A 24,916-nucleotide genomic window follows, 5' to 3' on the forward strand; every position below is an offset into this window, starting at 1 on the left:
TCCAGGACTTGAAAGGGCGGAGTTATAAAAGAGATGTATCCTAACCCACACATCACCTCGTGCTCACCACGTGGTGATATTCGTGTTGTCACGGTTAAATTTAATTCGATTTGTTATTTTTCGCAAGTGAAATAGAACAAATTGAAGATTGTAGGAAAGTCCTTGAACTTGGCATGTCTTGCGTCACTGGTTGATTCTGCACAAATAGACAACACACTAATATAGTGGCATAGTGTTAAATATAGATATTAAGGATATTAAGGATATATAAAGTGGCATAGTGTTAAATATAGATATTAAGGCCCCGTTTACACTATACCGCATTCACAAGGTCACGAAATCATTTTAAAGTTGTTTTACGGTGTCTCTGTCCACAATACTTTTTCATTTCGCAGATTATGTTGAGGTAATCATGTCATCATGCTTTTGGGAGTAAAACTCGCTTTCTTATGGCTAATTTTGATACGGTGTGCAAGCGAGTGGACCATATGCGCAGGCATCTGATATGAGTGTCGGCTGTCAACCAAGACTATGATCTTTTGTTGTTTTTCGGCTTGTTGTCGAGGCTACAACATCTGGATATACATTTGAGATAGAATCGTGTGGTTTGTAATTTTTTCCCTCTATCTCGTGCGCATGCGCCGTGATTCTCTATAATATGACAATGCCTTTATTTGCGTGTTTTGAAGGCAATATTGTAATATGATGGATATGCTTCAAGCACTTGTCGTGATTAGTTTAGTACGAAGGTCTTTCCTTAGAACTGAGAAGTAAGGACTTTATTCGGTCAACCAACACTATAATTTTTTGTTGTTTTTCGATGAATCGTGTCGATTGTAATTTTTCCCTCTATCTCGTGCGCATGCGCCGTGATTCTCTATAATATGACAATGCTTTTATTTGCGTGTTTTGAAGGCAATATTGTAATATGATGGACATGCTTCAAGCACTTGTCGTGATTTACAAAACTTAGCACGAAGAACTTTTCCTTACAACTGAGAAGTAAGAACTTTACTTCTCTCTTATTTGTTGTCGTAAACACCTCCAACAGGTGACCTCAACTGCCTAAATCAGATTCCGCAAAATATCGAAAACAATTTTAAATGTTGGTATTCCAGGACTTAAAAGGGCGGAGTTATAAAAGAAATACATCCTAACCATCACATCACCTCGTGCTGACGATATTCGTACTGTCACGGTTAAATTTAATTCGATTTGTTACTTTTCGCAAGTGAAATAGAACAAATTGAAGATTGTAGGAAAGTCCTTGAACTTGGCATGTCTTGCGTCACTGGTTGATTCTGCACAAATACACTACACACTAATATAGTGGCATAGTGTTAAATATAGATATTAAAGATATTAAGGATATATATAGTGGCATAGTGTTAAATATAGATATTACACTGTACCGCGTTTGCAAGGTCACGAAATCATTTCAAGTTGTTTTACAGTGGCTCTGTCCACAAAACTTTTTCATTTCGCAGATTATGTGAAGTAATCATGTCATCATACTTTTGGGAGTAAAATTCGCTTTGCCATGGCTAGTTTTGATACGGTGAGCATGTGATTGGACCATATGCGCAGGCATCTGATGAGTGTCGGCTGTCAACCAACACTATGATCTTTTGTTGTTTTTCGCATTGTTGTTGAGGCCGCAACATTTGGATATAGCTACATTTGAGAATGAATCGTGTAGATTATAATTTTTTCCTCTTCCTCGTGCGCATGCGCCGTGATCCTCATAATATAACAATGCCTATATAATCGTGTGTTTTAAAGGCAAGGTATAGTTAGCGCTAATTATCTCTTTTTAAATGGCTGTCGAGTTTCAACTTTTACAGAAAAGAGTATTGAGTTGTAGCACTAGTTCTGCCATAAAGTGCACGCATTAATGATTGCGGCCGAAAACAAAAGTTCAAAACTATTCTCGGGGTATGTTGCAACAGTTCAAATTTGTAATTTGAGATTAATTACTCTGGCGATAACAGGGTATGACGTGGTATTGTTGACGGAATGATGTGGCATTCTTTTAAGCACATGTCATTATTAACAACATACCACAAGGGTCGTTTCTTTACAAGTTAGAAGTACGGACTTTATTCTCTCTTATTTTTCGACCTTCGTTTCGATAAACAACAACTTTGCCCCGCTGCTAAAAGTAAGTGGCGTCTGCGGGCGTGTAGTTTCCAGTAGACAAAAATACTTTTATTTTATGGAAACCCAAAGAAATATTTACTACATAAGACAAAAATTTTTCTTATACATGGTAAAAACAATAGCTTATTTACTTTAATACGTGCGAAATGGTAATGTTCTAGGCTAAAGTGGTCAAAACAAAATAAATACAACTAGAATATACAACGTGTATAGCTGCATGTTGCATAAGCTACGAAGAATTCAAAATCCCCTTGAGTGAGTCTACGTCATTCTATGACTTCTATAAGCACACACGTCATTATTAACAACATACCACGAGGGTCGTTTCTTTAGAAATGAGAAGTGGGGACTTTATTCTCTCTCATTTGTCGACCTTAGCTGCTAAAGTAAGTACTTCGCAGCTAAGTCGTGTGAACCATATTTCTTCCCTTTTATGGTGTGCGCATGCGCTTTAATTTTCTCTAATGCCATACCAGCCCCGCACCGCAGTCCACACGCACTGCAGTCTACACGCACCGCAGTCTACACGCACCGCAGTCCACAGGCACCGCAGTCTACACGCACCGCAGTCTACACGCACCGTAGTCCACACGGTGTTCGGTCTAAGTTGAGAAACCGATAAAGTAAAAAACTTAGATTTGTATTTTGAATGCATCTTTTCTCAATAAAAGAAACTTAATTACCACGAAAAATACCGACATACTTTTCATGACAGTATCTTAGGTTTTCCGGAGTTTACCGAAGCATATGTCATACCTAAAACTCTGGCCTGTGGCCTCGTTTACTTTCGCGCCAATTCTCCCAATGCGCGATTTCTATTGGCTGATACTATAGACTTTAGGAGGAGGGATTTTAGAAAGGAATAATTTTCGGTTTTTTCTTATAATTCGTTCGAGCCGGTAAAAGGATTGTTGTTTCACCGCATTCATTTTAATAAAGTTTTTAATCCCTAATCTCGGTCAGCTGCTGATGAAGGTTTCCCCCACTGAGTGCTGAAGTGTCAAAGCAAAAACGCATAAGCATTTTGAATACATAAGTTATTCGCCATTTATTTATTTCTTTGATGCTTCCACTTCACGGAAAGAGCGATACAATCAAAGCACTGGGGCCGAATCTAGACTACGAGTTCTGCTCGACAGTTTTTTTTTGTAATTGCAATATTGAGTTACAAAATAACAGCAAATGTTTCGCTTGTAAAGTCTGAACAGAAATCAATATTCTGAATGGGATAGCATACCCTTGTTTGCTTTGTGATAAATCACGATTTTCGCGCGATGTTTGTGTAAATTTTGCTGTCAGGACTCGGGACTAAATCACAATGAAAATATGGCAAGAATTTTGTAAAAAAATGGCAAGGTTGGGTGGAAATGTTCACTGTGGTTAATACCGCCAATTTTCGATTTACCCATCAGAGTATAAATTTCATTTTGTGTCAAAGGCGCCCCTGAAAGCTCTGAAACCCAAGAAAATATTTACTACATAGCACAAAAATATTTCTTATTCATCGTAAAAACAATACCTTATTTACTTACGTGCAAAATGGTAAAGTTCTACGCTAAAGTGGTCAATACAAATTAAATACAACTACTGCCAACTAGAATGTTCAACCTAAGCGCATGTTCCATAAGCTACCAACAATTCAAAATCCCCTTGAGTCAAAATCCCCGGCTGCATCTCAAAACTACAAACTATTCCAGGTAAAAACAAAATATGAAAACGTGAAAAAGATTGTTCTTTCTAAAACCATTTCTGTTTTTTCTTCATGTGCTTCCCCAGAATCATTCTTGGATTCAGCCATTCCTCTTCATAGTTCTCGCCAGCAGATTTATCGGGGTCTTCAAATTCTTCATCCGGTTCATATGGGAGTTGCTCCTGGTCGGCGATCACTCCAGGTTTTTTAGCGCTCTTTCTAGTTGTTTGACACACGAACAGCTCTTTTTCTATAAATTCTTCAACACTCCAGCAGAATTCTGTGGTTGCTGGGTCCTTCATTGCAGCCGGTGGTGGATTCTGACAGTCGGTTTCTTCCCCAACGGCAATACCCATCCCTCCGATAAGATGAGGGTCAATGTGACAATGCATGATCCACCATCCTGGATTCGTTGCACGGAACCTAATTACAACATAACCACCAGCAGGAACGGTTATCACATCCTTGCGTATCGTTGTGTCGTTAACAGGGGTTATATGTGGTCTACCCTCACTCCAGTGACCATGTCCACAATCTGGTACCTCTATATCGTCGTTCGCTTTTTCTATTGTACCATTCTCAAAATACTCTGGGTAGGCGATTTTTACCACCCAAAATGAATGACCGTGCAGGTGGATGGGATGTGTTCCCAGATTCACTACATTATCTTCGCTTGTGCTTTTTGGTAGCGAGGACAAGACGAATTCGATGGACTTTGAACCAGGTATTTGATTAACATAAACCGCGTGCGAACATTCAACGCCCTCGCAGGGGGGGTTTTCGTTATACACGCATTCACCTGGAACGCGTCCATCGCTCATGGCGAAAGGTACGTTTGGTAGTACATTTTTAACACTGTTGACCGTTGGGCCTCGGTTGAATATGAAATCGAAAAAAACCTTGTGCGCTGCGTCGTTTGGAAGTTCATCTGCAGGGGTTGGAACTAGCAAGCTAAGAGCGTTGTACACGTCAATGCAACGATACGATGGAACATAACCCTCAGGGTAGTTCTGGAAAGGACAGTTCAACGCTATACATTCTCCCGTGCAGGGGTGATCTCTTACAATTTCCACGTTTCCTTCATATTTCAGATACGCGATGCCCACGGCTGCCGGTTTAAAGGGATGGCCTTTTAGCACCTCCACAGATTCAATTCGAATTGGAAAAATTGTCCATGGATTGACATTGTCCCGTGTCATCACAACAAAATCGTATCGTTCGCCGACGTGAACGTGTAAAACGTCAGTTACAAAAGGTTTTGTAAGATAACTGTCCGTGGACACGACGATCAATTTATGGTCATCGATAGAAATGCGAAAAACGATTTCCTTCATGGCGCCAACCACTCGAAATCTGTAGTTTTTCCCTTTCTCCACCGTATAATATGGTGCCTGCAACCATAATTAATATGTGTGGTTAAACAGATGTGTCACAAAAACGCATCTTTGGGAAATGAAACATCATCAGGGCTGATTTAGGTAACCAAAGTCCCATTTGGTTTTAGGTTTTTCTACAGAAGACAGAATAAATGTTCCATCCCCTGCACCCTCCATAGCGCGGCATCTAAAAGTCCGAATCGCATCCACCCCCCGCTACACCTTCATTTTCTACCTCTCATTTCAACCCCCGCTCCCACCTCTCGCTCCACCCTCTGTTTCTACCTCTCATTTTATCCCCTTCTCCCACCTCTCGTCTCAGCCCCAGCTCTTACCTTTCGTTCCTTCCATCCCCGCTCCCACCTCTCGTTCCATCCCCTGCCCCCATCTCTCCTTCCATCTCCTGCCCCCACCTCTCGTTCCGGCGTCCCCTGCCCCCCTCTCTTTCCACCTCCTGCTCCCACGTCTCGCTCCATCTCCTGCCCCGCCCCCTCACGTTACATCCCCTGCCCCCACCTCTCCTTCCACCTCCTGCCCCTCCTCTCCTTCCACCTCCTGCTCCCACCTCTCATTCCACCTTCTGCTCCCACCTCTCGTTCCACCTCCTGCCCCCACCTCTCGTTCCACCTCCTGTCCCCACCTCTCCTTCCACCTCCTGCTCCCACCTCTCATTCCACCTCCTGCTCCCACGTCTAGTTCATCTCCTGCCCCCACCTCTCGTTCCACCTTCTGCACCCACCTCTCCTTCCAATTTCTGCCCCCACGTCTCGTTCCACCTCCTGCACCCAAATATCTTGCTAATTCTAACTCGAACATCACAATTTTCTTACCCGTACCTCATCCACTCCTTCATTCACAACTGCATCCAGTTTCAAGCCATTTATTTTGAATGATTTAACAGATTTACTCCGTTGTGGTAACCTTGCGTTATCTAGTGTACGATCGACACCACTTTCGTCCACCAAGTGTTCTGTAACAGACAACGTATGCTGTTCTGGGAGATCTTCAATACTCTCTTCCTCCAGGGGCGGGTGATTGCTCAATTGTCCTAATATTCCTGTATCCTCTCTCACGATTAAAGCTCCCACGATTCCCTCGTCCCTTTGCTCTCTCACGTGGGAATGATACCAATGAGTTCCCGAAGGATGAGCCCGCAATATATATCTAAAATGAAACGTGTAACTCAGTTACCCGCCTGCACTCTGAGGTGGAAGTGTATTTTTCAATTTCTATTTTATTTCTGGCGTTTGAAAAGAGCTGCAATTTATAACAATTTTGTTATGATTGCACAAGACTGCCTGGAGACATGGTGAGGTCTAGGTTCCCCACCTGAATTTTCCACCCTCTTTGGGAATTGCGTATTGCGTTACATCTGCCACTCCGTCCATCCAGGGAACATTTCTCTGATGCATCCCATGCCAATGAATCGAAGTCTCTTCATCGATATTATTGATGACATCAACGGCTAATATTCCGTTGTGTTTTACGATAATCGTGGGGCCAAATCTACCATTATTAATTTTAAATTTTTTTAGACGTCCTGTGATCTCAAGCTTCACATAACAAGGTTCGTCATCGTCTCCACAATCACACACTGAAGGTCCGGAATCTGTTTCATTAGAGCAGGTGATATAGTCTACGTGTTCCTCATCAAAACAGACAGGAGAATCATTTGTCGATAAGCCTGTAAAATTTTAAGATCTTTTTTAAGCTACACACAACAAAAAGACGCCACCCCCCTCCCCCCTCAGCGGAACACATGCGCAGAACGGACTCGAATCACTTGACTTCCACTTTACGAATATCTGTTAAATATTTCTATGCATACCCTGCGCTGTTGACATCACGAAGAGAGCTGCAGCTAGAGCCAGAATATACTGCATATCTAAAAGTATAAATCGAGAAATTAAGAATGCTGCTAATTTTCAGTATTTAACGAGTAAAGGAAGTCGTTTCAATTATTTTACAATGGTCTTCCCAATACTATAAACATGTGGTTTTATTATACATTAAGAAAATAATATAAAGTTAGTTGACAAGCATTGAATGACGTAGGCGACGTTTTATATTCAGTTCATATGTAAGGAGTGAAGACAAAAGTTCTTTATTGGTTAGATACAAATGAGACAATATATGCATGTTGGTTGCTCGTGAAGAATAATTAAAGCTAGTTTTTTACAATGTAAGTGTCTTTTAGATCTGAGTTCCTTATTTGCTTATATCTGATTTTCTTATTTTATGGCATTTTCTTTCACGGTTATTTTATGTTGTCGCTTTTTCTGCGCATGTGATTGTCGGAAAAAACCACATATACACATGTACATCAGGGCCAGGTTGTATCAAGCCCGTTTAGCCTAAACGGTGGTAATGTTGAAAATAGAAAGCAGTGTCGTACTCCAAGTTTCTCAAATGCCAATATTATAGCTTCCGTTGACAGAACTGAAAACTAATTTTCCTTCATGTATTAATATATTACTCTAAACTCTAAAACTTAAACCAATGAGAGCTTGGCATTTCACAGTACGTAACGAACGAGCTTGTTAGTCTTAGCCAACAGGAAACGATTAGTTTAACGTAAGTTTCGTTCATTAATATTCTACAGGTCCTTCAGTGAATGTCAACTACAAGAGATAAGAACGGATATTGTCTAGACGATATCATATTACATTTGCATAATAAAGGCTAAAAAGTCTGTGCTCATTACAAATAGGAGACACTTCAGGCCTTCAAGAATTCTTTGTGCTCATTAACCCACTCCTTTTTACTGACTGAAAAGTCTCTAAAAATGTGCGTTTGTGATATTTTGCTACCCCTTTCTCTAAAAGTTTTGCATTTTCGGAGCTCACATCATGTCCTGTTGATTCTGAATGTCCTTTATGATTCAATTTTCTTGTATAGTGCAAACCTTTATTCTTGCCACAAATTCTCACATGCATTACCGGATGTTTTTCCTTGTCGTATACGTTTTTCCTTGTCGCATGCAGATCTATCGTATGTAGCTCAGCCAATCAGATCACGTAACGCCTCATATTAAGTGAGTAAGTATGTTGTAAACAAATAATGTACTTCTTTCATCAAAACATTTAACACAGTGCTGAGTGAAAAACCACAGCATTACAGATTACTCAAGAATACGACGGAACTGTTTGCACTTGGCGTCGGCCGTCGGAGTTTACGATTTACGACGCGACCATGCAGCTGGGACGACGCGCTTGCGAAACAAAAAAAACTTCACACGCGAGACAATATATATCTACAATTTCTGCATGGTTCCATGACAGCGTTCTCATTCTTACGACGCCTTCAAATGAGTCATTTTCACGGCCTCTCGATGACATGAAAGCAGCGGCAACGTCAATAGCTGTTTGATAACTTATATGAAAGTGCAATATCCGAGCCAGACATAGAGAGTTTTTTTAGCACAATTGAAACGTTTGTATGATTATTTCAGAGTCCTTGCAGCATAATTAATTTCCCGTAACTATATTTCAAGCAAAATAATTGACTAGCAAAGTCGAGCTAACCGCGACGTTAGATCGTAACCTCCTGATGTTTCGCACCACGGATGTGGTCTATATGACACTCGATCATTTAAAATATTATTTTGGAACAAGAAAATTTTAATTCTAACCTGATTCTCAGCGCGTATCTTGATTTTTTGTAGTCTAAGGAAGCAAAGGAATTATAGAGGGGTAAAATAGTTAATTAAAAAAAGGTAAAAGTAAAAAAATTACAAGTTGTGCATGTTAAGGTAAAATAAGAAGTGAATATTGTAAGTAATATTGTAGCTGGAAAGAATTGCAAAATGAAACTAGATTCAAATATATCAGTAGCACAGCGAAGTACGAAACGTAGAAATAATCATACCTGATTTATTGCTAGTCTTCACGCCAATCCAGGCTGATAGTGAGATGATGATGATGATGATCAGTTATGAACAAGTTTGTTGAAATCTGTTTGTTATATAATCTCGTTCAGTACCGAGTGTGCGCAGTCAGAACAAATCTCTCAAGGGTTTCAAGGGCTCATGCACCGTTCAAGCGAGTAAAAATTAATGACAGGCCAGTGCGTGCTATTATATGTTAGCTTTCATTGGCCTTAATTTAAAAACTTTACCGCAGGGACGTGGCTATATAAGACGTTAATTAAAGGGGAGAATATGAATATAAGCGATCGTTATAAAAAAAACACTCAGGCATAAGACGAATATATGAATATTTGCCCCAATTAAGCTTCTTTCTGCGGCCCTGCTTTGTGAAGTATAAGTGTTTTAAATTACGCTTCGACGAGATTGAGTGTATTCTATCAGTATAGTGTACATGGTGTAGACCAAATGCGCAGGTATCTGAGTGTCGGCAGTCAAACAACATTAATCTTTTGTTGTTTTTCGGCTTGTTGTCGAGGCCGCAACGTCTGGATATACATTTGAGAATGAATCGTGTGGATTTTAATTTTTTCCTCTACCTCGTGCGCATGCGCAGTGATTCTCTATAATAGTACAATGTTTTTACTCGTGTGTTTTGAAGGCAATATTGTAATATGATGGACATGCTTCAAGCACTTGTTGTGATTAGTTTAGTACGAAGGTCTTTCCTTAGAACTGAGAAGGAAGGACTTTATTCGGTCAACCAACACTATAATCTTTTGTTGTTTTTCGATGAATCGTGTGGATTGTAATTTTTCCTCTATCTCGTATGGTGTGCATGCGTGTAGGCATAACTATGCGCAGGTATCTGAGTGTCGGCTGTCCAAGCAACATTACTCCGGAGTTTTGGGATAGACTTCGGATTGTTATCGAGGCTGGAACATTTAGATATACATTTGAGAATGAATCGAGTGGGATGTAATTTTTACCTCTACCTCGTACGCATGCGCCGTGATTCTCTATAATATGACAATGCCTTTATTTGCGTGTTTTAAAGGCAATATTGTATTCTTATGATGGACAAGCTTCAAGCACTTGTCTTGATTAGTTTTATAACTAGGGACTTTATTCTCTCTTATTTGTCATAAACAACCCCCAACAGGTCTCCACTGCCTAAATCAGATTCCGCAAAGGATCGTTAACATTGTTAAAGGTCGGTATAACTTAAAAAGACATCAGCAAGTGCTGGCGAAATTCAACTGATCCTATTGACCTTCTTCACTGGTCTCTAAATTCGCATCGGACTCACGCGATTGGGTGTATTCTATCCGAGTATGGTGTAAATGGTGTGGACCATGTGCGCAGGTATCTGAGTGTCGGCTGTCAAACAACACTATAATCCTTTGTTGTTTTGTGGCTTGTTGTTGAGGCCGCAACATCTGGGCATACATTTGAGAATGAATCGCGTGGATTGTAATTTTTTCCTCTACCTCGTGCGCATGCGCCGTGATTCTCTATAATTGTACAATGCTTTTATTCGTGTGTTTTGAAGGCAATATTGTAATATGATGGACATGCTTCAAGCACTTGTCGTGATTAGTTTAGTACGAAGGTCTTTCCTTAGAACTGAGAAGTAAGGACTTTATTCGGTCAACCAACACTATAATTTTTTGTTGTTTTTCGATGAATCGTGTCGATTGTAATTTTTTCCTCTATCTCGTGCGCATGCGCCGTGATTCTCTATAATATGACAATGCCTTTATTTGCGTGTTTTTGAAGGCAATATTGTAATATGATGGACAAGCTTCAAGCACTTGTCGTGATTAGTTTCATAACTAGGGACTTTATTCTCTCTTATTTGTCATAAACACCCCCCTAACAGGTCGCCGCTGCCTAAATCAGATTCTGCAAAGGATCGATAACATTTTTAAAGGTCGGTATAACTTAAAAAGACATCAGCCCGTGCTGGCGAAATTCAACTGATCCCATAATCTTTTGTTGTTTCTCGGCTTGTTTTCGAGGCCGCAACATCTGGGTGTAAATTTGAGAATGAATCGTGTGGATTGTAATTTTTTCCTCTATCTCGTGCGCATGCGCCGTGATTCTCTATAATAGTACATTGCTTTTATTCGTGTGTTTTGAAGGCAATATTGTAATATGATGGACATACTTCAAGCACTTGTCGTTATTAGTTTTATAACTAGGGACTTTATTCTCTCTTATTTGTCCTGAACATCTCCAACAGGTCGCCACTGCCTAAATGAATGAATCGATTTGATTGTAATTTTTTCCTCTACCTCGTGCGCATGCGCCGTGATTCTCTATAATATGACAATGCTTTCATTTGCGTGTTTTGAAGGCAGTATTGTAATATGATGGACAAGCGTCAAGGTCTTTTCTTTAGAACTGAGAAGTAAGGGCTTTATTCTGTCGTAAAGACCTCCAACTGTCGGCACTGCCTAAATCAGGTTCCGCAAACGATCAATAACATTTTCAAAAAGTCGGTGTTACAGAACTTAATAGAGCGGAGTTATAAAAAAATACCCGAGCCTGACCAACACATCAGCCCGTGCTGGCAAAATTCGTATTGTCACGGTTAACATTTAATTCGCGATTTGTTACTTTTCGCAAAAATTTATATAAGTCGCACAAGATTAAGATTGTGGGAAAGACCTTGGTATTGGCATGCAGTCAACCGCCGCTGGTTGCTTCCGTACAAACAGACTAAGTACGTGCGTATAGTGGCATATTGTTAAATATAGATAAGTGTATACATACAGATAGGAAGTATAAACGTTTCAAATGATGCTATTGACCTTCAGTGGTCTCCTTGAATCCGCGCGTTGCACACACGAGATTGAGTGTATTCTATCAGTAAGGTGTACATGGTAGGGACCATGTGCGCAGGTATCTGAGTGTCGGCTATCAAACAACAATATAATCTTTTGTTTTTCGGATTGTTGTTGAGGCCGCAACGTCTGGATGTACATTTGAGAATGAATCGAATGGATTGTAATTTTTTCCTCTATCTCGTGCGCATGCGCCGCGATTCTCTATAATATTGTCATGCCTTTATTGAGTTTATTCGTGTGTTTTAAAGGCGATATTGTAATATGATGGACATGCTTCAAGCATTTGTCGTTATTAGTTTCATAACTAGGGACTTTATTCTCTCTTATTTGTCCTGAACATCTCCAACAGGTCGCCACTGCCTAAATGAATGAATCGAGTTGATTGTGATTTTTTCCTCTACCTGGTGCGCATGCGCCGTGATTCTCTATAATTTGACAATGCTTTTATTTGCGTGTTTTGAAGGCAATATTGTAAGGTCTTTCAAGGTCTTTTCCTTAGAACTGAGAAGTAAGAAGTTTCCTTAGAACCGATCGATAACATTTTCAAAAGACGGTATTACAGAACTTAAAAGAGCGGAGTTATAAAAAAATACCCGAGCCTGGCCAACACATAGGCCGGCCGTGCTGGCAAAATTCGTATTGTCACGGTTAACATTTAATTCGATTTGCTACTTTTCGCAAAATACAAATCGAACAAGTTGAAGATTGTGGGAACTTGGCATGTCATGCGTCATCGTTGTTTACTTCTGCACAAATAGATTACATGCATATAGTGGCATAGTGTTAAATATAGATATTAAAGCCCGGTTTAAACTCCCGCATTCATGCACATAGTCACGAAGTCATTTCAAGTTGTTTTACGGTGTCTCTGTTCACAAAACTTTTTCATTTCGCAGATCATGTTAACGCAATCTTGTTATCATACATTTGGGAGTAAAATTCGCTTTGACATGGCTAATTTTGATGTCGTGACCATACGAATCCGGTATTGTGGAAACGGCCTCTTAAGTATAAGTGTTTCAAATTATGCCAACGACCTACAGTGTCTGAGTGTCGGCTGTCACCTTACCTACACTATAATCTTTTGTTGTTCTTCGCCTTTTGGTTGAGGCCGCAACATTTGGAATGATTCGTGTGTGTACAACTACAAAGTTAACGGTATGATGAACAGTCGCATAACGTCGCAGAAGCATATGTGGCGTTTAGTTTACCACGAGGGGTCTCTTCCTTGGAACTGAGAAGTAGGGATTTTATTCTCTCCTATTTGTTGACCTTCGTTCGTTTCGGCAAAGAGTAACTTTGTCTCGCTGCAAAGATTAAGTGGTTTTTCCGGGCGCCTGTAGACAGAAATACTTTGTTCTCCTCGTCACAATGCAAGAAATAATTCAAAGGCAATATTCAAGACCCGTTATTTGCAGTGGAAATTTGATTTGTTTGAAGTGCATTCTCTAAACGCATCACTCTGTACAGTGTAAGGAATCTCAATGCAATTAGCCTTTCTTACGATGACGAATATGCCGCCATTTATTTTTCTCAAAACCGCAAGCGAGAGACCTCATAACGGCCATAGTCTTTAATTTCTAAGATATTACTGAATTCGAAGCCACGAGGTGCTGCTAGTTCGTGGAAAACATTGAGGTTCGGACACCCTATGTGAAACCTCAGGAAATTGATAACGGCTACTTAAAGGTGGGGAACAGTCCGTAATGTGAACAAACGCTTTTTTACATTTTGAATCCGTATATTTATTAAAATATTGAAACAAGTAGACTACCCATTGTTATGAGCAGAACTGTTGCGCAAAAACGACTGTAACCCTCCTTTAAGGAAACTATATATATATGAAACGCTATTTGATGAAAAATATCCTGGCCTCGCATATATAATATATACGCTTATTATAATTATTAGTTCTCTTCTATAAGGGGCTATTTATATATGAGATCTGGGATGGGAAGATTTTCATCCCGCGTTTATATGGAACCGGGACATTTACACTCCAGACGTTGCTTTGGTAACGCGAGAAAATTTATTTATGAAGGAATGAAGGAAATGTTCACTAAACGCCAGCAGCTTTTCTTACAACCTCGTACCCAGGGTAATTTCGCTGTGTGATAGGGGGAAGACCGCCCGAGGAGGTAAAAAGAGCCTGGGTACGAGGTGGCTTTAATGGTTGCTTTTCTTAATTTTCTGAATGCTATTAGCAGTCTATTTTTTTTTAAATCTCTATCCAGAATGTCGTGATTTTTGCTTCGTATTTCAACCAGCGAGACTGTTATTAAAACGTGTTTCTTGCGTCTTCCGACAGTTTCCGAATCCGAATATTGCAGGAGAAACATTTATAGCGCCCGTCCAGGTGATCTGAAAACGCGGGAAAGGACTGGAACTACTTTTCAAATTGAAATCACTTTTTATCCGTTAAAACAACCTGATACCTCTTGAAATATACTTTATTTCGGTTCGAAATTAATTTCACAGAGCTACAGTGCAGGTAAGTAAACATAATGTGCTCACCTTTTCTTTTAATGTGCTATTTTTAACGTGCGTACAATAATAAAATTCTTGGCTAAATAGTTGAAATATAAAAACCGTCCTTCGAGCTCTCTGAAATATAGTTTCTACAACTTGAAGTGCATGCATTAACTACGAAAAATTATGTAAAAAATATGAAAACATGAAAGAGATTGTTCCTTCTAAAACCATTTCTGCATTTTCTTCATGTGCTTGCTCAGACTCATCCTTGGATTCAGCCATTGTTCTTCATAATCCTCGCCGGGAGATTCACCCTCGTCCATCTCGCTCTTGACATCAAATTCTTCATCCGGTTCATTCGGGAAAAATCTCTCCTCGTCGGAGAAGATTGGACCTTGGGTGGACATCTCTTTTTGTTGCTCACATTGGTATTTCTCCTTTTCCTCGAAATCTTTAACGGTCCAGCAGAATTCTGTAATATTTGTTTCATTCAGTCCACGTGGTGGTGGATTTTGACAGTGGACATCTTCACCTACGGCAATACCCATTCCATTGAGAATATGGGGGTCAATGTGGCAATGCATGAGCCACCATCCTGGATTTGTCGCAAGGAACTCGATCACAACGTAACCACCAGCAGGAACGATGATTACATCCTTGCGTATCGTTGTCTGGTCAACCCGAAGTCCATGTGGTTGGATGTTGTTCTTCCAGTGTCCATGTCCACAGCTTGGTACATCTATATCGTCGTTGACTGCTTTTATAGTACCATTCAAATAATAACTTGGATAGGCGATCTTTGTAACCCAGAAGGAATGACCATGCAAGTGGATTGGATGTGTGACCAGATTCCCGACATGTTCGTCTCTTATCTTTTCTGGTAGCGCAGACAAGACGAATCGAATAGACATTGAAGATCCCCTTTTCTTTACATAGACTGCGTGTGGACATCCCGCTTTGTCGCAGCGCTCTTCGGCGTCTTCGCCATATTTGCATTCGCCTGGTACACTTCCATAGCTCATAGCAAAAGGTACTTTGGGGAATATATATTTAACGTTGTTAACGGTCAAACGATCAGTCGCTTTGAATTCAAAATTAAAGAAATCCTCCACTTCTGGAGGCGGGTAGGTATCGTCTGGAAGTTCTTCATATGGAGTGGGAACGAGCAGGCTTAGAGCTTCGTAGACGTTATAGCATTTAAACGATGGAGCATTTTTAAACCCGGTAACCACAGGATAGTGCCCGAATGGACAGTTTAGCGCTACACAATTTTCTTTGCATGGTTCTCTTTTGACAGGCGCGAAGTATCTGAGATACGCAATTCCGACACCTAACGGTTGGCTGTGGTTGTTACAATATACTTCCACAGACTCAATTCGGATTGGAAATATTGTCCCTGGTTGAACATCAGTTTTGGTCTTCACGATAAAATCGTATCGTTCGCCGACGTGAACATGTACAACGTCGGTTTCAAAAGGTTCCGTGAGGTAACTGTCCGTTGACACCACGTACAATTTATGGCCATCGATGGAAATACGAAAGACGGTAAACTCTATGGCGCCAATCACTCGAAATCTGTAGTTTTTTCCCTTCTCCACCGTATAATATGGTACCTGAAAATATCAATTAATTTGTGTAGTTAAACAGATATGATTTCACAAAATGCATCTCTTGACGACGAGACATCATCTGGTACTAACGCAACAAGGTAACATATATCTCGTTTTAAAGTTTCTCTCTTGAGCCACGTGCCTCATTTAGGTTTCGTCGACTAAAGAATACAGGGTTAAATCTTCCACACTCCCTCCCCCCTGGATCCCATCTAGTGTTACGTCTTCTAACCATAGCTAATAAAAAAACATGGTTTGAAAGCTCCACAAAAGACATTGCTTTATGTTTTTGTTCACGTTTATACCGATTTGTGCACTAATTCTGTATAAGGAATTTATTATCCAATAAAAACCTTAGGTTCAATCACTTGACCTTACGCCTGAAAATTATCACTTGACCTTACGCCTGAAAATTATCACTTGACCTTACGCCTGAAAATTATCACTTGACCTTACGCCTGAAAATTATCATGTTGATGGATTTATTAAACTTCGCAGTCAACAATGTTGTGCTGAAACCTATGTTCAGTTATTTTTAACAATGTTTTTGTAATTAGCTTTGTTGAACCGTCATAGTTAGAAAGTTATACAGGCTAATACAGAAATTTTAAGTTATACAGGCTAATACAGCAATACAGGGTGTGATATGTCAAAGAAAGGCATTTGAATTAAATATTGTAGCGTATATACAAACGTCGGAATGTATTTATCTTTATCGGATCCGTACCTGCTCATCATCTCGTACACGTTTGTGTAGTTTTACTCCATTTATTTGAAATGATGAGACATGTTCATCTTTTATTTCTGGCGGTGCGGATCCATCTGGTAAACAACCTCTTTCACGTCTGCCTACTCTCTCGTGTTCTGTGACAGACAGCGTATTTCGTTCAGGAAAATCTTCGATTTCTTCAACTTCTAGCAAATGCTCTAATTTGTCCAGTGTTTCACGCTTTTCTTTAACAATAAGGGATCCAAAAATGCCTTCGTCTCGCTGCTTTTCCACGTGTGAATGATACCAATGAGTTCCCGAAGGATGAGCGCGGAGTATGTATCTATAAAGAGGCGTAATTCATGACTGACGGCATGCATATCAAAGTTGTCTTTGTCAGCAATTGTATGTTCTAGGGCGCTTTTCTTTATACGGTAAAAACGGCCAGATCGGTCCTATTACATGTATTTCAGTACAGCCAGAATACTGATATTTTACAGTGTTTCAAGAGCTCTGTACTCAAATATATCGCCTATATTTAGATCTGCCTAGCGCGGAAAATGCAGTTTCACCGCTATATTCTTAATGAAAAATAAAATATGTCTACCACCAAGCAGAGTTTCCACAACACAACGCTCACGTTTTAACCAATCAGCTCAAGAAGGGGTTTGCTAAACAGAAATCCATTCTACAGTATTTAATCGATTTTGGTATAATTTCATTATTGAAGAATGGCTTTCGAGCATTCTGATTGGCTCCTTCACCAGTAACTATGAGGCAATAGTCGCTGCTCAGGCAGACGGCTCTCAGCAGTAACCACTGCTTTTAAAAAAATGTTGTAGAAAATTCGTAAAAATTTATCTGCCACTTTTCTTTGATGCAAACTTCAACTTACCAAATCGGCTTTATTCACGACTTAATTCAAGCATGATTCCATTACCTGAATTTCCCACCGTTTGGTTGGATTCCGTATTGCGTTACATTTGCCACTCCGTCCATCCAAGGGACATTCCTTTGATGCATGCCATGCCAATGTATCGAAGTTTGATATAGTTTCATGTTGTTGATCACTTCAACAGCTAATGTTGCGGTATGTTTTATGATGATCGTCGGGCCAATGCGACCGCCATTAATACTGTGTAATTTTTTTTTATCACGTGGTTGAGCATTTGTCGTGATTACAAGGCGTATGTAACATATGGCACTGTTGCCGCAGTCGCATATCGAAGGTTGAAACAGCGTTTCTTCAGTGCAATGTACTAAGCGCTCGTCTTTTTCTTTGAAGCAATCTGGTGGCGATATAAAAAAAATTTCAGTGGTATTACGCACCACTACACAAAATGAAAGCCCCCTTCTCTGTAATCACGTGTCACATTGGAAATTCGCAGAAGCAGAAGGGGCTGAAGGGATCAAACTATAGAATCCCAATAATAAAATAATAAAATTCACTCTAGTTGCGCTATGAGTTCAGCGACGGCATGGTGATCGCTAAGCATAAGCTATAGTTATTGAGAAGAATGGAAAGTCTTATGTTAATAATAATATACAAATACCTACGAAAGTGCGAGTGAATTTCGTATGTATTTGTATATTTTTACAAGAGTTTCCATCCTCAATAACTATAGCTTATGCTTCGCGATCACTAGACGTCACTGAACTCACAATGCAACTGGAGTGAATTTTATTATTTAAAATGTTACTTGGGCTTCCTATGCTGAAATTTGCGATTTTATGCCGCGCTGCGCGCAAAGTTTGCAAAAAAACAACGAAATTACCTTTCGCTATGATTCTAACAGTCGAAATCGAAAATGCTAAAATTCATGGCAAATACAAAAAATAATGGAAAAACTAACAGAAATACTTTTCAACAATGTAATCAAAATTGCTGACCAAAAGTATACTAACTAATAATAACCACAGTTAGTATAAATTTCGAGATGAATATTCATTTTCCTGAATTCTGATTGGTTAAGATTCACTGTCTCTGAAGTGATAGTCACTGGTCGGTGAATATAGCTTTTTGTTGTTCTATTTCAACACCTCGAAATTTCTACCAAAAAAATTAGTCGCCCCAGGCTCGGTGATTACAAGTCCATATAATATAAACACCGCGGAAAAACGTCTGCGCGCGCGTCAACTCTGCCGGTAAGTGAGATTAAAAATAATTAAGAAGCGGTTCCGAACGTTTCCGAAGGCTAAAAATGGCGGTAAAATGGAGTGATTTCATTCGTGTCTTTAAATCTATATTTCGAGGGCATAAATAAACACTGCATTATAGAAACTAAGAGAAAAAACGTCCAGAGAGTCCTAGAAGTGGCATCCGACAAAAACACCGGTAAAAGGTGACTGTTGACAAATTTTTCGTCTCAAACATTTTGTTTATTAAATAAGCAACGACAGTTTCCGAACTTTTAATTGAGACACGTTTTATTAAAAAAAAATATGTCGCCAGATACGAGACGTTTGCGTGTTCTCCATGATTGAAGATTAAGATGTATCTCGCAATTTAAATAGATTAAAAAGCTTAACTTTCCGCGGGTTTTCTTAACTTTTAGGTTTAAACTTTTGTTTTCGAAAAATATTCTAAAGCCACCCCGCAAAAAAAGGAAAATTTACCGTGAATTCCAGTTCGTTCGATACTCTAAATGCAAGAAGGCTTTTAATTTATGTTCTGTCTTATGTTCTGTCATTTATTGCAGGAAGCTTTCAGTCATTTGTCAGCTTTCAGCTGGACATTAACTTAAAAAAGCCACCAGAATCTTCACAGTGGAACTATGGCATGAGAGTATTGAAACCAAAATAGTTATGTTCATTTTATCAGATGTTGATCTTTCCACATTAATCAATTTATAAAATATATACAACTGTGCTATGCAAACAATCTCGACTCCTCTACATCATTTATTTAATAATTTTTATTAAAAAAAAAGTGAAATATGGACAGCTATAGCAACAGTCTCAGGCCAAATTGAGCTCAAACATATATATTTCCACCTCCCTTAGGAAAATGAAAGGTTCTAAAGATTCCCCATTATTGTATTTTGATGCAAGCAATGTTATACTAAATTTTTGCGCAAATAATTTTATTATACTCTAGTTAAATGATCAGAAATAGGAAGTAACATATCCCACAGGCTAATTTATATGTTTGTTTACAGACAAAATAAGTATTGTGCGCATTTTTCTCAGCATGCCCACTAACTTTTTTATGAAGTTTGAACAATATGGATAGTTTTAAGCCATGTTTCGGAGAGAGGCACTGGTAAAAATTTTAAAATATTTTTATATATGTGCCACAGCATCACATAATTTCACAAAGCAAGCATGCCCATATTAAAGTTTGCGGTTAGATTCTTAAAACTTACCAAATCAATAGGACTTTTCATAATTCATAACAACCAATACTTGGACATATTAAAATCACTTTGCAGCAATTTTTACATCATAACAAACTCATACAGAAGGAAGTTCGTAAGTATGTTACAACATGGCATTTTCAGAGCATAAGTGGTTTGTAAAATTACAACATCTAGAGCATTTTTCCCATGAGTGGCTAATGTTTCAATAAAACAAAACATGATTTAACTTTCATAAAATATACTTTATAACTGAAGGCAAAGGTCAGTTTTCACGAAATCGAAACAGGAAAAGGTGTTATTTCTATAGAAAAATGCATGTTTAATAAGGTACTTATTATTTCGCGTGAGAAGGGACAAATAGATTAATGAACACACATGTGGAAACAACAATATGTCAGCTTCTGTCAAGAGTAAAATAGGGTAAATTCGTTGTTTGCATACTGCTGTAACCTGGTCCTGAAACTTTGACAATGAGTGAAATACTTCAACTTGTCGCCCATTTGCAAATAAAAATCCTTCGCAAATATTTACGCGAGAATGTCGTTATACCCTTGTATGCAAGCACGGGAACGTAATCTTTGAATACACCCTTTTATTTCCATGAACAAACCAGTAAAAAAGGAGAAAAAGCTCCTCAAAATACATGTTTTTGGCGTTCGAAGAATTAAAATTCTTCTTGAAGAAATGCGCCCGCAATTTTTAGACAGCGACAACAAAATGCCCAGCTGTTGGCCTGTATAATATAGCCTATATAATATAGGCTTGTAATCTAATTGTCAAATATTTACCTCGTTATGCTTACCTTCGGATGTGGCTGGAGGTCCTGGGTTTGTAGTAGGCGGGTGCAGCCGGTTACCGTGCACTTCCGATATTGCCACTAAGAGAAATGCAGTTAGGGCCAGGTAGAGCCTCGAATCTACAAATAAATATATAGCTATGTATGTACAATGTAGTTTTGTCTCCCTAACGCATTTCTCATGAAGTTCCGGCTTTACCAAATGCTTGTGTGGCAAAAGTTTAATATTAACCAAGCAGGAATCCTGCCAGATCTGTTCTAAATCACCACACGAGTCAGAACACAAGTGAACGCGAATGATCAATCTTGGCTATCATCTAACTTCTCGTTAGAAAATAACTGTTTAATATTCATGCTTACCCTGAATTTTTAACATCATCACAAAAAGAGCTGTGCTTTGAGCGACTCTGAGAGGATATGCGGCAGATCTAAAGAGCAATCGCTAAATTAAGAAAGTTGCTAATTATATACTGCAACAGAAGTTGTTTCAATGAAAAAGCCTTTACAATACCATAAACAATTTTATTGTTAATATATTCAGACTGAAATAGCATTCGATTCAAAACACTTATAACGAATTTCTACCTTAATTACCGAGAGGTTTTGACCTACGTCCTATTAACCGTGATATCATCATTATCATGCAGTTAGATCATCAGTTAAAATAAAAAAGCACGCCGCTAAACAGGAATTGATACTGCTAATTAAAACATTCAATGAATGTTCAATCACATGTATATTTCTTATGGGTATTTATAGCCTCACTTGTGTTGAGCAAGTACGTGTTGTATAAGTTCAGCAATCAGCCTGCCATGTAAATAGATAGATTTGCCGGTAAATATCTCGTGCGGTATTAAATATAGCGAGCATCGATCAGCATCTATTCATATGGAAATATATATACACAAAAATATAGAGAGTTCTAAGTTGCATAAAAACCTTGAACATTATAATAACACGGTGCTCAATGAAATTTGAAAAACCACAGCATTATAAATCAAAATAATTCAAAAATATGGACTCGATATTTTATAATTGACAAACTTTTTATTATAATAGTTTTGTACCACCTAGGTCGCACTCATATGCATCATTTAAATCAGCCTAGATGTATGTATTTTGGAACAAGGGAACTAAAATTCTAACCCGATTATATTTTCGGCACTTATTTCGCTTTCTTTAATTTAAAAAAAGTAGCTATAAGAATTATAGAAATAACAACTTTAAAACTTAAGTTTCACAGTTTGTGCCAGTATTTTAGGGCGGCGATCTTACCGAATTTTTAGCCGAAAATTTAAACTTTTTTGAACAAATGAAATGAGGTAACTTAGGAAGTGCATGTTATCAAAAGTAATATTATACCAGCAAAGAATTGCAGAATGAAATTAAATTCAAATATATAGCACAGCGAAATACAAGGTAGAAAAAGTCATACCTGATTTATTGCTAGTCTTCGCCAACCCAAGCTGATAGTGAGATGATGGTTTAACAGTTATGAGTGACAAGTTTGTTGCAATATTTTTGTTATATAGTCTCGTTCTACCGAGTGTGCGCAGTCAGAAAACATCTCAATCACAAAAGCACAGAGAACTTGGCATGAGTAAAAATTGATTACTTAATTATTTAATTATTTAATTATTTAATTAAACCAGTGCGTGCTATAATTAGCGAATATTAGTCTAATATGTTAGCGTCCCGTCTAATTAAACCACTTTGCCAATATGATCGAAAATACCCCCAAAGGCAGGCACTCCCAACTGGTCCTTATTGAACTCGAACTTAGCATGTCATGCGTCGCTGGCTGCAGCTGCAAGCATGAGCCACAACCGCGTAGTGGCCTGGTGCTGAACATAGATATTAAGTGTAAGGGTTTCCAGTGATATATTATCGGCTTCCAGATCGACTCAACGGTTTCTAAACGGACATCAGCCCAGCCGGGTCCACGAGATTGCGTTTGTTTTATCAGTACGATTGGTATGTGTAATCCGCAACATCTGTATATATATTTGAGAATACATCGTGTGGATTGTAATTTTTTCCTCTGCCTCGTGCGCATGCGCCGTGATTGAATAAGCACGTCCATATCGAACTCGAACTTGGCATGTCATGCGTCGGTGGTTGTCTCTGCAACAATAGACTACATGCATATATTGGCATATTGTTAAATATAGCTAGTAAGTATAAGGATTCAAATTAAGGCCTATTTTAGCCTGCACTTTGTGCAATATTTCATGTAATGTATGCAGTACTGAAATTTGAAGCCAGAATATCGTTTTTCAAATCCGTTGTGAAAATATGAAGATTGGAAAAGTCACGATAATATTTAATAACATATTTCAGAAAAAAAATGCTCCTTTTTAAAAATGATAATTGCATTTGTCATCAGTTCCCGCGTGTTTTGAATTGTGCAGCATTGAAAATGACTTAAAATACCCTGTGTTTGAGGCGGAGAGTGCGATCCCCCCTCATCGCATCGGCGGTTTGTAAACTCTGGGTGTATTTGGTGTATTCTTTCAGTTGTCGGCTGTCAAACAACACTAATATTTTGTTGTTCTTCGGATTGTTGTTGAGGCTGCAACATCTGAATATACATTTGAGAATGAGTCGTGTCGATGAATCGTGTATTTTTTTCCTCTTCCTCGTGCGCATGCGCCGTAATTCACTGCAATATGACAATGCTTCTTATATTTGCGTGCTTCAACGGCAAGATAGTTATCGCTATATATATCTTTTCTGCAAGGTGAGATCTTTCAAGGGCTTGTGTAGTGTTTCTAAGAATATGGCGTCAAATTACAAGATATTGCATTTCTATAGAGTGATGTAATTAGGTCGAAGCAATCAGTAAGATGAATACAAATGAATGCATGCAAATATCTTTTATCTGAAGACCAACTTCAAAGTCATACCGATCTGAAATTGACATACATCTACATATGTAAATCAGTTCTATAAGCTTCAAAAGTATCGAGCCAATATCGGTTTACAATAATCCGGCACGTCAAGCCAGACTTCATTATCTGCCTTCGACATCATTTATTTATACATAATCTAATATATATAAATTTGGAAATTTTAACCAAAACTATCATAGTTACAGGTAAAACTCATATTTTGAAAAGTGTTTAATTTCTTCCTTATCGCTGTCGAAAGCATTATTGTCAATTTCAATTGTTGTTCGTTTTGGAACACATCTAAAAATATATTTTGCATAAACCTGTATGATTTTCCCCTTCCTGTGCGCATGCGCTGCAACGTTGACCATTGTAGTCCATACTCGAGTTGTTGTTGAGTGCTAATAAGGGCTACCAATCTCGGGTTGATTTGAGTTGACGAGATTTTCTGAGACTTGATGACTGTGCGTTTTTTGCCTCACTCGAACAGACTGAGTTTTAAATTCGTCCTGAATCACGTGAACTATGTAGATCATGTCAATAAACCAAAGAATTAAAAAGCTTGGCGCGTATTCGGCAATTCTCAACTTTTTCAATCTAAGGCTTATTACCTCTTTTTTTCACTATAAAATCAATGGATATTCCTTTGTGTTTCCATGTGATTATTTAGTTAGTTGGAAAGAGAAACAACTGAGCTACGCTTTAGCACAACTACTAGTGGGTGTCGGTGTCAATGAGGGGGGGGGGGGGAGTCAAAGCATTGAGGCCAACTGTGTGTCAACCAATATTGATACGATCTCTTTATAAAATTATAACCATAAAAAAACTTTACCACATTTATAAGGACTTGGATGAGAAAGATAGACAACTACTTAATGCTGAGCCGGCCTCACAAAACAATAAATATATAGGTATACCGCTCTCCAAAACTTCGTACTTGAACATTTTCCGTGTCTCTTTATATAGTTATAGAAACACGCTTGGAAGTTTGGGAGAACGAGAAATAATCAGTGGGAAAACGAGTCCTTATGGCGAGTTTTTCGTTATTTCACGTTATTGCGAGTAAAAAGACCCAACTTCTTGTTGCCAGAGAACCGAACTTTTGGCGAGAGAACCGCACGTTATCAGAGGCATCT

The 24,916-nt window shown here is 38.8% G+C and overlaps 1 protein-coding gene across 3 annotated transcripts; it reads right to left on the bottom strand.

Moving 5' to 3' along the window:
- Positions 1-3,631: 3,631 nt before the first annotated feature.
- Positions 3,632-22,380, bottom strand: LOC114520762 (laccase-like). 3 transcript variants are annotated; one of them, XM_028541103.1, is made up of 6 exons: positions 22,325-22,346; positions 8,858-8,891; positions 7,055-7,111; positions 6,556-6,910; positions 6,063-6,390; positions 3,632-5,241 (listed from the first exon to the last, which is right to left on the bottom strand). In XM_028541103.1, the coding sequence occupies exons 3-6, from the start codon at positions 7,107-7,109 to the stop codon at positions 3,898-3,900; spliced, it is 2,082 nt and encodes a 693-aa protein (XP_028396904.1). In that variant the 5' UTR covers positions 7,110-7,111; positions 8,858-8,891; positions 22,325-22,346; the 3' UTR covers positions 3,632-3,897. The 3 variants fall into 3 exon arrangements, with proteins under 3 accessions (XP_028396904.1, XP_028396903.1, XP_028396902.1); XM_028541102.1 differs by lacking the exon at positions 22,325-22,346 and adding an exon at positions 9,094-9,146; XM_028541101.1 differs by lacking the exons at positions 3,632-5,241; positions 6,063-6,390; positions 6,556-6,910; positions 7,055-7,111; positions 8,858-8,891 and adding exons at positions 13,998-16,028; positions 16,753-17,077; positions 17,675-18,023; positions 20,896-21,009; positions 21,250-21,317 and having other exon boundaries at positions 22,325-22,380.
- Positions 22,381-24,916: the final 2,536 nt, after the last annotated feature.

The sequence above is a fragment of the Dendronephthya gigantea genome, unplaced genomic scaffold, assembly GCF_004324835.1.
Source record: "Dendronephthya gigantea isolate DGI-Jeju-01 unplaced genomic scaffold, DenGig_1.0 000016F, whole genome shotgun sequence".
In the NCBI taxonomy this organism is placed as follows: Eukaryota; Metazoa; Cnidaria; class Anthozoa; order Malacalcyonacea; family Nephtheidae; genus Dendronephthya; species Dendronephthya gigantea.